This window comes from Heliangelus exortis, chromosome 1 (genome assembly GCF_036169615.1).
Source record: "Heliangelus exortis chromosome 1, bHelExo1.hap1, whole genome shotgun sequence".
NCBI lineage: Eukaryota > Metazoa > Chordata > Aves > Apodiformes > Trochilidae > Heliangelus > Heliangelus exortis.
In genome coordinates, this window is record NC_092422.1 from 93,184,810 (window position 1) to 93,198,296 (window position 13,487).

At 41.9% G+C, this 13,487-nt stretch overlaps 2 protein-coding genes across 10 annotated transcripts in view; one reads left to right on the top strand and one right to left on the bottom strand.

Annotated features, from left to right (window-relative positions):
* USP16 (ubiquitin specific peptidase 16) overlaps positions 1-6,815 on the bottom strand; it is a 24,880-nt gene extending 18,065 nt beyond the window's left edge. For 3 of the 6 annotated variants that reach the window (XM_071754975.1, XM_071754936.1, XM_071754927.1), the window contains exons 1-3: positions 6,671-6,809; positions 1,908-2,068; positions 1,125-1,228 (exon numbers count right to left, since the gene is read on the bottom strand). In XM_071754975.1, coding sequence (XP_071611076.1) covers positions 1,125-1,228; positions 1,908-2,068; positions 6,671-6,779 — 374 coding nt within the window. In that variant the 5' untranslated portion in view covers positions 6,780-6,809. Of the gene's footprint in view, positions 1-1,124; positions 1,229-1,907; positions 2,069-4,326; positions 4,426-6,398; positions 6,474-6,670 lie in introns of those variants that run through there. The other 3 variants (XM_071754945.1, XM_071754966.1, XM_071754956.1) reach the window with 3 other exon arrangements.
* RWDD2B (RWD domain containing 2B) lies at positions 6,558-12,563 on the top strand. 4 transcript variants are annotated; one of them, XM_071755038.1, is made up of 5 exons: positions 6,558-6,589; positions 7,246-7,463; positions 7,554-7,621; positions 8,346-8,711; positions 9,408-12,563. In XM_071755038.1, the coding sequence occupies exons 2-5, from the start codon at positions 7,257-7,259 to the stop codon at positions 9,643-9,645; spliced, it is 879 nt and encodes a 292-aa protein (XP_071611139.1). In that variant the 5' UTR covers positions 6,558-6,589; positions 7,246-7,256; the 3' UTR covers positions 9,646-12,563. The 4 variants fall into 4 exon arrangements, with proteins under 4 accessions (XP_071611139.1, XP_071611130.1, XP_071611121.1 ...); XM_071755029.1 differs by having other exon boundaries at positions 6,568-6,627; XM_071755020.1 differs by lacking the exon at positions 6,558-6,589 and having other exon boundaries at positions 7,257-7,463; positions 9,408-9,684; positions 11,624-12,563.
* Positions 12,564-13,487: the final 924 nt, after the last annotated feature.

A 13,487-nucleotide genomic window follows, 5' to 3' on the forward strand; every position in this document is an offset into this window, starting at 1 on the left:
AATTTCAACCATGTATGTAGGCACATGATAGAGATTTATTCAAACATTCATAGCATTAATTCTGGTCAAAAAGGCTTTTGCCTTTATGTCTTAGTCTCACTGTGAAACACAGTTCTTGATTGTAGGCTTCATTTTTAACAATAATTTATACCCAGAATATCAATCTCTGAATAATTTTTTGTGCAGGATTGTCCAATTAAGAAATTACAAAACAAAGTAGAATATCTTGGACAACTTCCTCTTATTTGCAAGGTACCTGGATTAAAAAAACTACGTACGTTTTAGAAAGGAGAAACTGAAGCTCTTTAAAAATCATAATTCTAAAACTTACTTAAATTTACAGAATTAAGTTCACTAGTTTATTAGTAATATATGTTATTTATGTTCATTTCCATTCTAGAGTTCAATAAAAATACTCATAATTGCACAGAAGAGTGCCAAATATGATCATGTATAGAGACAGCATTATATAAAATCAACATAACAAGTTTTAAAAAAAGGCTAGAAAGCAAAGAGAGTCTTTAGGCAGAGTACTTATGTATGGAACAGTTTGGAAAATTAAAGTTCCTCCTTATATAGTAATGTGCTATTCCTTCTAAGTATATTTCTCTCAAAAGAATTCCTTTTAAGGGAAGAAAATATTATCAGGGAGGTAGAATTTGTATTGATTGATACAGTAGAATCTTGTAATTCTACAGTTGTGCTTCTTCACTACACATAAGATATTAAGAAGTCATATTCATTGAAAAAACAGAATTAAATTTGTCACTAACTGTGCACCAGAAAGTAGTTTCTCCTAAGGCCAAGAGTTAAAGATTTAGTGCTACATAATAACATATATATCTACACATCAGTATTCTGACCACACAAAAGCAGTAAAATATGAAGCCAAAAGCATTTACTACTTGGTTAATTTCAACTTCAATTATGAAAATTTCCTAGTTATGAATTTTACAAGTAATATTTAATTGGCAAATCTCAGCAAAGGCTGCTGGAAATTTTGCGTAGAAAAGCTTTGAAAATTTCTAGTAGTAAGTCCTATAAATCACAAAGAAAGCACAAATTATATCCCAGCCTCTGTTGCCCTCTAGCTTTTTCTTATAACTGTTGCCTGACAAACTCACCACACACTCCAGTTGTCCAAACTGAGGACCAAACAATGGGGATCTGATCTTGGTGTTATATAATGCTTGAAAGCGTGCTGATCTTGAGAATTTCTGCCACAGCCCTACAATGTGGATAACCACAAGTGTCACAAAAAACAAACATACACATCAGAGTATAAACAAAGTATTAAAATGAAAATTGTTTAATTATGTTAAACTAGTTAGGATGAAATGATGGGTCTCTAGTTCAAGATATGTGTTTCTGCACGAAGAAAAGTAACTTACTGGGTGCAGAACAACTACAGAGTTGCTTGAGGACTCAACATCTAATTTACAAATTCAAGTTTCAAGAGCTCAAAGAACAAAACAGAACAGAACCAAGAACCTCTTCAACATGCAGACTTTTAAGTTTACTAAAGTAATGTTAGCACAAGATCTTATTTTAAAAATCACAAATTAGGAGCATCAACACAAATTCTATTTTCTTAGAAAAATAATTTGGACTTTCTAGGAAACTAAGTCCTCAGGATGGCGTTTCAGCCTTAAGCCTGATAAATGCTTCAGAGCAGACATTTTTTATCACACTAAACTATATGTTATATATATACATATATAGTATATTCTATATATATTTATGTATTTATATTTATTTACATTTATGTATGTATTCATATATTATGCACCACCCTCAAAATAACAAAAAAAAGAGAGAATATAGGAGTTAAATTAGAAACTCTCTTGTTCCACTATATTATGAGGCTCTGGAAAAATATTAAGATAAATAAACAACAAAACAGATACCCTATGGCCACATTTTAGACATAACCATATTTCCTCCTCAGATTTCTCTTGTGTCTTATCCTCTGCCTTGCAGTCCTGACAAACATGCCATTCCACGTTCAGCAGTGCCTTTTTCAGGTGACTTTGTTCCAATCCTTTACGAATATGCTTGCATACAGGTTCTACAAAAAAAAGCAGAGGAAGAGTGTAGGTAGTGTAACAAAGTAAAATGTCTCTAGGCTTTAAAGACACAGGCAGCAATCCAGAGGCTAGGATGGCCTTTCCAGAGCCATAGAAACATTCACAGCTTAACAGTACCAGAAAGAAACCCTCTGTTACCCCCCATTCATAACCTGACGATACTGTTACTAAATCCTAAACTAATAGGTTACTAAAAAAATGTCTATCTTTCTTAATAATAAAAAGTATCACTCAAGTCTCCATCAGGTCCCAGGATGTGACAGAACCTCTGGATACAGACCTACCTACTGTGCCAGGCTGTGGGCTTCTACTATTGTGGCCTTAGGATTCCCACACCTCCCAGGGAGCAGCCACAGCCCACTGCCATGCTTCCCAGACACCAAGGCAGCACCTGGCTGGCCTAAAAAAGTGGAAATTATGGAGGTTATGCTTCCAGCTGAGCTGCCTCACTGATCTTATGCAGCAGACTATGGTAAAAAAAAAAAAAAAAAAAAGTCAGTCATCCTACCTATATTTTTATCACTTCATGCTACAGTACTACATCTTAATTGGAGCTGCATCTTCTGGACCTGGTGTGACTCAAACTCTGTTAAGAGCCACTGAGAACAGGCATTTGAAGAATTAAGCTCCTTACAGTAGCTATCTTATTTCTTTTTTGTTTAATTTTTAAGGTTGTTGGTTGCATTGTTACTTGAGCAAAGAGAAGCTGCTTGTAAGCTTAAGTCACGTGCAGAGAAATTGAGAATGACAGACAATGCATTTGCATTTTTTTTACACAGTTTTTCAAGACATTTAGTATCACCAACCTACAGTTCTTCATAATTTGCAATTGCAGATGTCTACATTTGCAAATACAGGTTCAGCTATCTAAAAGTGCAATTGCCTTAAATGTTAAAAAGCACAGAGTGAACACAGCCACGCTAAAAGAAAAATGCCGTAGGTACTTAATATGTAAAGTAAAAAAAAAAAAAAAAAAAAAAATCACAGTTTTGTGAAACTACTCGGAAGATTACTTATTCATGCAATTCAACTGTCTTAAGTCCTTTGCTACAGGGAAATTTTTATTACTATTAGTATTTTCAGTGCAACAGTTCTTAGGTTCTCTTGGGCAATCTTATACAAGATTACAGCCTCAAGACAGCAAACTACTTGGCATGAGCTGAAACTGGTGAAAAGTTTTGAACCTGCAGTTTCTGTCCAAGATTGTGGGTTTTTATCATGGTACAAATGCTAGTCAATAGAAGACAAATACAGGTATTCAGATGCATTCTTTAAGCCTTTTATAAAACACAGGCTTCATCTACAACATCAAAACTGTCTTTTTTAAATAAACCTTTTGCATATTGACCCCTACTATACAGTGGAATCATTAAAAATTATTAGCTTTGGTTTACATCTGTCACTTTAGAGGACTTCAGAGTAAGCCAGTGCATTTTTAGCCAAGTAAGTGAGATGCCATCTGCAATTGCACCATAACAAATTTTTTTTTCCAGAGAAAAATGAGGAACAGTCACAGCAGACACTGACCTTGACTCTGTAAGATTTATTAAAAAAAAAAAGAAGCTGAAAAGCCATAGGAGACAGAAGCTACCACAAGACCAGGACAATAGGAAACCAATCAGTTGAGTAGATTTGCATTTAAAATAAACAGCCCATCACACTGTGCCTCTTGGCTACAACTGTAAGTGCTCTCTCTGGCAGCTGAATTAGCATGGCTCAGCTTGTTTCCCCAGTCAGGATGGGCAAGATACAATTTGTGACCTGGCAGACAAGGTGGCAGAAGAGAATGCTAAAGGGCAAAATAACCAGGATAAACACGATAATAAATAAAATTTCAGCACAGGGGTGAAATCCAGTACAGACAGAAGGAAAACAACAACAATTTGGGATTTTCTCTAAAGGAACAGAGGAAGAGGAAGAGAAAGAAGTTTGAGTCAAAAAGCACTATGACCAGAGAGCTGAAGCATCCAGGGCCAGTACTAAGCTAACTGCTAGAGTAAAGACAAATGGTTTCACAGAAATATTTTTATCATAAATGAAGCAAAAATCTTCTGCAACAAAATCTTGAAAAGCAGAGAATAATCCTAGTTTTTAAGACAAAACTATTATTTTCTAGCATATTTAGGAAATGTTTCTTGGTAGCAATTAGCGTAAAGGCCTTCTAACACTAATGAGTTTTCAATCCCTCTCTGAGGTTAAAACAAACATTAGGACCACAGACTTCTCTGAGGAAACATACCCTGTGTATCTGGAGACTCATCAGACTGTGTATTTTTGCCTTTGATGCGTTTCTTTCCCATATTTGCAGTCTGTAATTCTTCTTACATGGAACACTGACCTAGCAAAGAAAAATGGTGCATTAGAAAGTAGATTTTGGGTTCCCTCATTCATTGCTAAATAATAAATTATTTCTATGGCCAATATGGTCTTTGAGATGAATTTGTTTAAATTTGACATTTTCAAAAGAAAATAAATAGATTGCACTTAAACATGAAACCGCTGCAGCTGCTGTAGAGACAAGATCATTGTGCAAACTGTAAATATCAAATGATTTAACACCTTAAATCAAAAGCATTGCACAGAAGAACAGAATGGGAAAGTTAATTATCAAAATCCTAAAACCTTTGTGACTTATACTTGCACTAATAACACCAGGATTTTAGGAACAATAATTGATTTTATTTCAATTAAATCTTGAAGTTTTTTGCAATTACAATTTTTCAGTTTTCTGTACGTCAAATTCCTTGTATCTTTCATGAAGTCTGACACATATATGACTCATAATGTATTTGAAAATATACAGACTATGGGTTTTACAACTTTTCAACTTCTTCACTGGAGGTGATTTACCATTGCCTTCCCAACGGCCAAGCAAATAATTCAGGTAGGTTATGTTACACGGTATGTCTGTAGACCCTTCTGCACAAGAGTGATTTACCACTACAGTCAAAAGAAAGAGGTTACTGAACATCTGGTGGGACATTTTAAACTTCTAGACTATATGTAGCCCCAGTAAAAGCCCTGTGCCATATCTCACAGAAGATCATTCAAAAAGATCAATTAAACTTACAAAACACCACATGCTAGACAATGAAAATACACAAGGTACAGGGGCTCAAAGCCAGGTCTCCACAGTTTTACTGTCTGTGCAGGCTGGCCCACTGCTGCTGCCCAGCCTTCATGTCAACATCCTGGCATATCGCTTAATCTAACTTTAAGTCAGATATTATAATATTAATAAAAAAAACAACCACCAATCTCTTCTATCCCCTTCCTTAGCTCATGCTCAGCAGCACAGAGGCCACAGAGAGCAGGTGCTGGTATGGAGCTGTCACAGCCAAAAGATGCCGGTCCAAGAATCGTAGAATTGGCTGGGTTGGAAGGGACCTCAGGGATCATCAAGTCCAACCCTTGATCCACTCCCGCTGCAGTTACCAGACCATGGCACTGAGTGCCACATCCAGTCTCTTTTTAAATATCTCCAGGGATGGAGAATCCACCACTTCCCGGGGCAGCCCATTCCAATGTCTGATCACCCTCCCAGTAAAGAAATTCTTTCTAATGTCCAACCTAAACCTCCCACAGAATCAGAGAGAATCAGAGAGAAACTGAACTGGGAAGAGTTCACTTTTGGTGAGCTCAGAGGACATTTGGTTTGAAGATGCTTTCCCAAACAAGCTGTTAGGGCAGATTACCAGATGTTACACGGTGGGCAGCCACTTCATTAAGGATGGATAAGACAAAAAAGTGACAGCTCACCCAACAAACTCCTTCTACAGCGCTTTTTTTGGCTGGGATTTTTTTTTTTTTTTTTTTTTTTTCGGCAATAAGCTACAACATTTGATCTTACCGGAACAACTCTAAAAAAATCCTTCCCCCAATGACTCTGTTCCACTGACACGCGTGGCTACTGGTTTAATCCACGCCGTGCCCGGTCAGACTTGTCCGACGGGCTCCACGCCACGGAGCGTCCCAGAGGGCAGCAGAGCGCTGCGGAGCCCCGTCGGTACAGCAATACCCGGACCGCTCGTTCCGATATGATTTTTAATCAATAAGAAAAGGGCTGTCTGCAAACGACCGCAAGCGCGCCTGCGTCAGACAGAGACAGGGGACAAACGCTCACGGAACCACCCCCGGGCCCGGCGGGGGAGGGGGCAGAAGGCCGGGCCCCGGCGGCCCCCCCGCACACCTGCCGTCCCGAGGGCGGCGGAGGCGGGACGCAGGTGTGCCCCAGGGCTTGGCACAGCCCGGCCGGACCCTCGGTTGTTCCCTGCCTTAACTCCCACCCGCCCCACGGACCCCGCCACTCACCCCGTCCCGCACTTCGGGCCGGGCCGGATGGCCCACGTGCTCCCTGTCCCCACCGGGCGCAGCGGCCGCCCCGCCCCCCCTGCTTGCGATTGGCCCCCGCCCGCCTCCCGCGCCTTCACTGACAGGTGGTGCAGCCAATAGGGAGAGCGCAGCCTTCCGGCAGGAGCGGAGGCTACCGGAACGCTGACGGTGTGAGCGGCGGGGAGGGGGAAGAAGGGCGGCCGCGGTGGTAAGAGGGGGAGCGGGGAAGGGGTTTGGCCCTCGTCTCTCACCTGCCGGGGCCGCGGGTCTCACGGCGGGGCGGTTCATGGCTCCGTCTCGGGGCAACCCGGCAACTTCACCGCATCCCCCGGCGGGCGAGTGTCGGTCACCGGCTGCCATGCGCGCTTGCCGCGCGTTGCATTGTGGGGCCAGGAGGGCACGGGGGGCGGGGACGGGAAGGGGCGAGGGGACGGGAAGGGACGAGGGAGCCTCGGGGCGCCTGCGCGATCTTTTGGGGCCTCCCCCTCCGCCAGTCAGGGGTGCCCGTGGGTCCGCGGTGCTGCCGGGGGTTCTGGTCTGACGCGCGGTCGTGTTCGGCGGGGGAGTGGAGACGAGGCAGCCGCCGTCCTTCCCCCCAAGGTGCGCCAGTGCCCGCGGCCCTGTGAGAGGTGACACGCCACCGCATCCTGTCCCCTCTGAGGTGAAGAGAAGCCTGGGAGACTGTCACAGTGTGTCTTGTTTCCTCCTGACTGCCCGACGAGTGGGATTTGATGGGCTTGGTTGTAGGGAATAACGTGATTAACTCTAATAAACTCCGTCCCGTGTTCAAGCCCTGTTTTTCTACCCTAATTTCTTCTCTGCGTAGAAACCACAAGAATGACTGGCCGGGAAGAAGCTGAAATGCAGGTTTCGGAATTAGATTTACTCTCTAGCATGTTTCCTTATGATAAAGAGTTCGTCGTGACTGACCAGCTGGCTGTAGCAGAACTGAAGCACTATGTTGAGAATCCGTCTGCAGAGATGCCCTCTTCAAAAGTTCAGTTTATACTGAATGTAAAGCCAGAGGTCTCTAATGCCTCTATGGTATTGTAAACACCTTTTAAAAAATAAATAAAATATTTTTGTGGGATTTTAAGGCTTACTTGAACTGAACATCTGCTCATCTGTTTCTAGGTGGAATTCTCTATGGCTTGTGCTTTACCATTTAGATACCCAACTGTTCCACCAGAAATTACTGTGAGGTAATACACCTAATAAAACCATTTAGAAGCCGTGGCATACCACATAAATGCTGTTGCAATAGAAAAAAAAAAAAAAAGTCCTTTTTTTTTTTTTTTTTTGGATAGTATACTGTCAAATTAAGCCATCAATATTGAAAAAAACCAACCAAATCTACAAGGTTATGATTTCCTTGGTGTTCTCTGGAAATAAGTGAGAAAAACGGGCAATACATAGAAGACTGCCATCCTCTGTAGAAAGCAAGTTATGTGTAGGTACTGTTAATAGAACTGATGCCTGAGAGACTGTTGTTGATTTTGATGAGGCTTAACACTAACTAAAGAAGTGAATGGTTACTTCGTGGTCTTCTTCCCCTGTCAAAATGCTGTTACTCTTGAGTTCCTGTTATTTTTTTTTTTTTCAAGCAGTTCTGGTTAAAGAAGTAGCTGTGCGTATTTACAAAGTTACTTCATCCACCGTACATACTTTTCAAGTACCCTTTTCTTTACATACTTTTTCAGTACATACTTTTTCAGTACCTTTTTGGTACTGTCTGTGAAGTGAAGACTTAGCACACCAGTTAATTACTAGTTAAAACCTCTTCATAGCTAATACAACTGAAGTATCGACAGCAAGTACATACTATCCACATTTTTTTAATTTTGTTTTTAGGCAGCTTGAACTAGAACTGTTTGAAAAACATGCTGAATGGTGAGCATACTAAACTGCATTTGTACTTTTCTCTAGGTCATCATTATTAAGCCGCTCTCAGCAGGTTCACCTGAACTCTGATCTAAAAATGTATTTGATGGAAAACTGCTGTGGTGAGCCCTGCATGTTGAGTGCAAGGGAATGGGTTAAAGACCACGCAGCTGCTTACGTTGGCAAAGAGCTTTCGTCTTCCTCAGAGTCAGCATCAAATGCCATGCAGTCAGAAGACACCATCTTCACTCGGTTGTGGATCTACAGTCATCACATATATAACAAGCAAAAAAGAAAGAATATTATTGACTGGGCTAAGGAGCTCTCTCTGACAGGATTTTCCATGCCAGGGAAACCAGGTGTTGTTTGTGTAGAAGGTCTACAAAGCAGTTGTGAAGAGTTCTGGTCAAGGTTAGTTTTTCTTCATACTTTAATGCCATTATTAGTTAGAATACTGCATGTTCTGTGTTGTCTATGTGGCCAGAAGGTGGGAAATCCAACCACCTTCCAACTTATAAAAGTCTGCAAAATATTTGTGTTTATCATAACATAATTACAACTCTGCATATGCACTGTACTGTACCCACTGTTCACTACTAATAGCCCATCGTGCACATTTATTTCTGGTTTACCTTCCTCTGTATTACACTTGTATGACGATGGACTGCAATGCCCCATAGTTAGATGTGTATGCTCTTGTATCACTTTATCTTTGTGGTTTATTCTGTTCCCATCATTTATGCTTCTGGGTGGTGCACACTAAATGAACATTGGAGTTTGATTATAATAGCTGAGAGAGTACACAAATATGAGAATTTTTAACATAGGCAAGGCCAGAGGTGAGCACTGAAATTGAAACCACATTTTCATTAATTGTTTTCTGAGGAATTACATTAAGGCTTTGATCTTGAGATGTAAAGAAACAAGTTCTTGCTTATGGAAGTGTTTGCATATTAGTTGTATTTCTATGACCAGGTAGATACCATTATCTCTGTAAAGATATTATGTACAAATGAAATGCAATAACTTCTGTGATAATAGCTATTTCTTCATATTTTTTTAAAAGAGTCTTAATTTATAGTTTCATATTTCTCCAATTGCTTTTAGAATAAGGAGATTAACGTGGAAAAGAATTCTCATTCGACACAGGGAAGATGTTTCTTTGGAAGGTGGAGAACACGCTGAGATTCAGAAGCAAAGAAAGTTCTCCACGTTGGAAGAAAAATGTTTTGATGCCCATGGTACCAGAGGGAATCATATGGATTTGGGACAGCTATATCGGTTTCTAGAAGAAAAAGGATGTGCTGACATTTTTCAGATGTACTTTGGGGTTGAAGGGCATTGAAGAGGTTAAAGACCACCACAGGTCCAAGTGCCTATGCTTGTAAGTAAGTCCATGTGCCAGACCCCTTAGCTGTTCTGCAGCAATCCGTCAGAGAGGGAATTAATAATTCAGGATTTATATGATGAATCCAGTTTTCAATGAAACTCAGTGAAATAATGAATAATGAAAATTTTTAAATTAATGCTTTATTACATTTTCTGGTTTTAAGGACATTTAGGGTAGGTTCCTAATTATAATGAAAGAAAGTATGTTTGATAACCTGCTGGGCAGTTAAAGAATTATAGATGAAGAAATAGATGGAATTCTGGTGAATTAATAAGAAGAGAAAAATGAAGTGTGGATATCTCAGGAGAAGAACTGTGATGTTTACATTATTTCTTACTTTTGCATACACTGAAAAGACTTTTTTGTAACAATCTTCTACTTCCTACCTGAAAGCATGATAAGCCGTGAGGTCAATGTTTTATTTAAAAAAAGAAAAGAAGGGAGCAAGTTTGCAAAAGCCTTCTTCAAGTTAACAGGATGAGCTAGGAGGAAGTTCTTAATGCCTGCTCCAAGGCATAAGAACTTCTGGTAGGTAGGAGTGAGTATGCAGGTGAGAGAGATGCTGTGGTGGCTCCACTACATACTCATAGAATGGTTTGGGTTGGAAGGGACATTAAAGATGATCAAGCTCGAACCCTTCTGCATGGGCAGGGACACCTCCCACTAGACCAGGTTGCACAAGGCCTCATCCAGCCTGGCCTTGAACACTTCCAGGGACAGGACATGAACAACCTCCCTAGACAACCTATTCAAGTATCTTACGACCCTCAAGGTGAAGATTTTTTTTTTTCCTAATATCTAACACCTAAATCTACCCTCTTTCTTTTTAAAACCATAAAGCTCCAACCCAGCTTTCCTATAGGCCCCTTTCATGTACTGGAAGGCAGCTACATGGTCTCCCTGGAACCTTCTCTTCTCCAGGCTGAATTACTTGTCCATCAAGTGGTCCATCTGTCAAACCCATGTCTTCTCAGTTTGGAGACGAGGATGTCACGTGGGACAGTGTCAAATGTCTTGCACAAATCCAGGTAGATGATATCAGTTGCTCTGCCACTATCCACCATCTCTGTAGCCTTGTTATAGAAGGCCACCAAATTGATCAGGCATGATTGCCCTTAGTGAAGTCATGTTGGCTGTCACTGGTGACCTCCTTATTTTCCATGTGCTCCAGGAGGATCTGTTCCATGGTCTTTCCAGGCAATGAGGTGAGACCGACCAGCATGTAGTTCACCAGGTCTTTTTTCCTCTTTTAAAAATAGGGTCTATATTACCTTTTTCCAGTCAGTGGGAACCTCACCAGACCACCATGACCTCTCAAATATGATGGGCAGAGCAACTGCATCCCATCTCCCTCAGGACCCATGGGTGGACCCCATCAGGTTTCATAGACTTGACCACCTTCAGGTTCATTAGATGGTCATGAACCATCTACAGTAGGGGGTAATTAGTTCTTGTAGTCCCTGCTTTTACTTGCTGTGGCCTTTGCCATGCTGGAGCACTTGCCATATGCAGCTGATGCAAAGAAATCATTGAGAACTTCAGCCTTCTCAATATCCTGTGAAGCTAGGTCTCTTGTTTCCTTTAAGAGAGGGCCTACATGTTCCTTGGTTGTTCTTTTATCACAAACATGAAGCTTTTCTTATTGCTCTTTACATCCCTGGTGAGATTTAATTCTAACTGGGATTTGGCTCTCCTAACCTGATCCCTAGCTGGTCGGACAACCCCTCTATAATCCTCCCAGAATACCTACCCTAGCTTCCACCCTCTGTATGCTTCCTTAGGTTTGAAGTTGTTTACGAGCTGCTTGCTCATCCACACCAACCTCCTGGAGTTTTTTACCTGATTTTATCTTAGTTGGGATGCACCACTCCTGGGCCTGGAGTAGGTGACCCTTAAATATCAATCAGCTTTCATGGGTCTCTCTTCCCTCCAGGATGTTCACCATGACACTCTCATGAGCAGCCTGAAGAGGCTGAAATCCGTTCTCCTGAAGTCAAGGATAGTAAGCTTACTGTGAGCTCTCCTTGTTGTCCTAAGGTTCTTGAACTCTACTATTTCATGGTCACTACAACCAAGGCTGCCCTTGTGCTTAGCATCCCTCACCAGCCCTCCCCTGTTGGTCAGAACAAGGTCCAGCATAGCACCCCTCTTTGTTGGTTCCTTTATTGGAAACTACATCTGTAGTTGAGGATCCTGGTCTGTGGAAGAAGCAGCTTACTGAGGCATGAGGATGATGAGAGGGCTGGTGCACCTCTCCTGTGAGGACAGGCTGAGAAAGTTGGCCTTGTTCAGTCTGAAGAAGAGAAAGCTCCAGGGAGACTTTATAGCAGCCTGCTAGTACCTGAGGAACTTACAAGAAAGCTGGGGAGGGACTTTTTTACGAGGGCATGTCACAAGAGGGCAAGGGGTAATAGTTTTAAACTGCAAAAGGAGAGATTTAGGTTACACATTAGGAAGAAATTCTTCACTATGAGGGTGTTAAGACACTAGTGCAGGTTGCCCAGGGAGTTATGGATGCCTCCTCCCTGGCAGTGTTCAAGGCCAGGTTGGATGGGGCTTTGAGCAACCTGGCCTAACAGGAGGTGTCCCTGCCCATGCAGGGGGGTTGGAACTAAATGATCTTTGAGGTCCCTTCCAACCCAAACCAATCTATGGTTTTATCATTGGGCTGCCTGATGATGCACTCCAAACTAGTAACACGATCCTCCCCCACTGAGTTCACAAGTTTGCAATCTCCTAGTTTGAAGTACAGTCTGCTTGTGAAGGTTTTTGTGTCTATTTTCAACAAAGTTGTATCCATGAACGCTGATTTGTTTCTTTGCTTATGGATTCTGTATCCAAATTACATATATGTCATAAAAGGTGGACACTGATTGCTTCTGATGTCCATTAAATGTTTCTGTGGTACCATTCCTCCCGCTCAGACCTCCAGTGGGGGCTCAGGCACCGTTTGTGGTGACACTGTGTAGAGATTCTGTTCGACAAGTGCAGATTTGCTTCTGTTTAAACACTGCCAAACCATACACCTGTAATGTGCAAAAAACAACTTCACAACCCACAAAAGGTTATAAATCAGGTATGTTTATTACAGCGCCAGGTGAAAGGGGGATGTCTCCTCCCAACTTGCACACCGCAGCTATTTTTTACACAAAGTTATACATATGCAATACAGAAACATGCATATGCCTACAAGAAGCGAGGTTATTCAAATCAGTTATTAACATAAGTTTACACCCATCCTCACATGCGCACTGTCCCCTGGTGGTCGTGGGGCGGGGTCTGTTGGAGGAAGGCTCCGAGTCTTTCTCAGGGTGTCCTTTTCAACTTTGCTGGGTTGTCAGTGCTCCAACCAAACCGGTTTTCCATGGTTCTTTTCTAGGGAGTTTTCTTTATGGACAATACAGGTCCGGCTTAATGCTTACCTAGACAAAGTTAGTTCCTCTTATGTGTGACACAGACAAACGAATTTTCTCTCTGCCCCCGGTTTTCTACATTTTAACCCTTTATTTTCTAATTCTGAATAATTTATACGCGTACAAGAATAATGTGGTTTAATAAAGGACCGATGGCCTGCTTGAAAATCTATCCGTGGGTACACAGTTTCAGGCCGGCACAGATAGATCGTATCAGCGGTAGACACGGGCAGGGGGCTGCTGGCGATAATTCACACCGTTCGCAATTTTCCTATCGGCCCCGGTGCACCTCTCACAGACGCGGCCCGAGGAACCGGGGTCATTTTCTCGACCCCGGGTGGGGGCCCGGCAGCTCCGGCGCACCGGGCAGTTTCCCCGCGGGGC

What these genes read in the sequence shown, in the direction of transcription:
- RWDD2B (XM_071755038.1), top strand. Translation starts at nt 7,257, where the DNA reads ATGACTGGCCGGGAAGAAGCTGAAATGCAGGTTTCGGAATTAGATTTA. An exon ending in AGGTCTCTAATGCCTCTATG is followed by an intron (nt 7,464 to 7,553) that starts GTATTGTAAACA and finishes ATCTGTTTCTAG; the next exon opens with GTGGAATTCTCTATGGCTTG. An exon ending in CCACCAGAAATTACTGTGAG is followed by an intron (nt 7,622 to 8,345) that starts GTAATACACCTA and finishes ACTTTTCTCTAG; the next exon opens with GTCATCATTATTAAGCCGCT.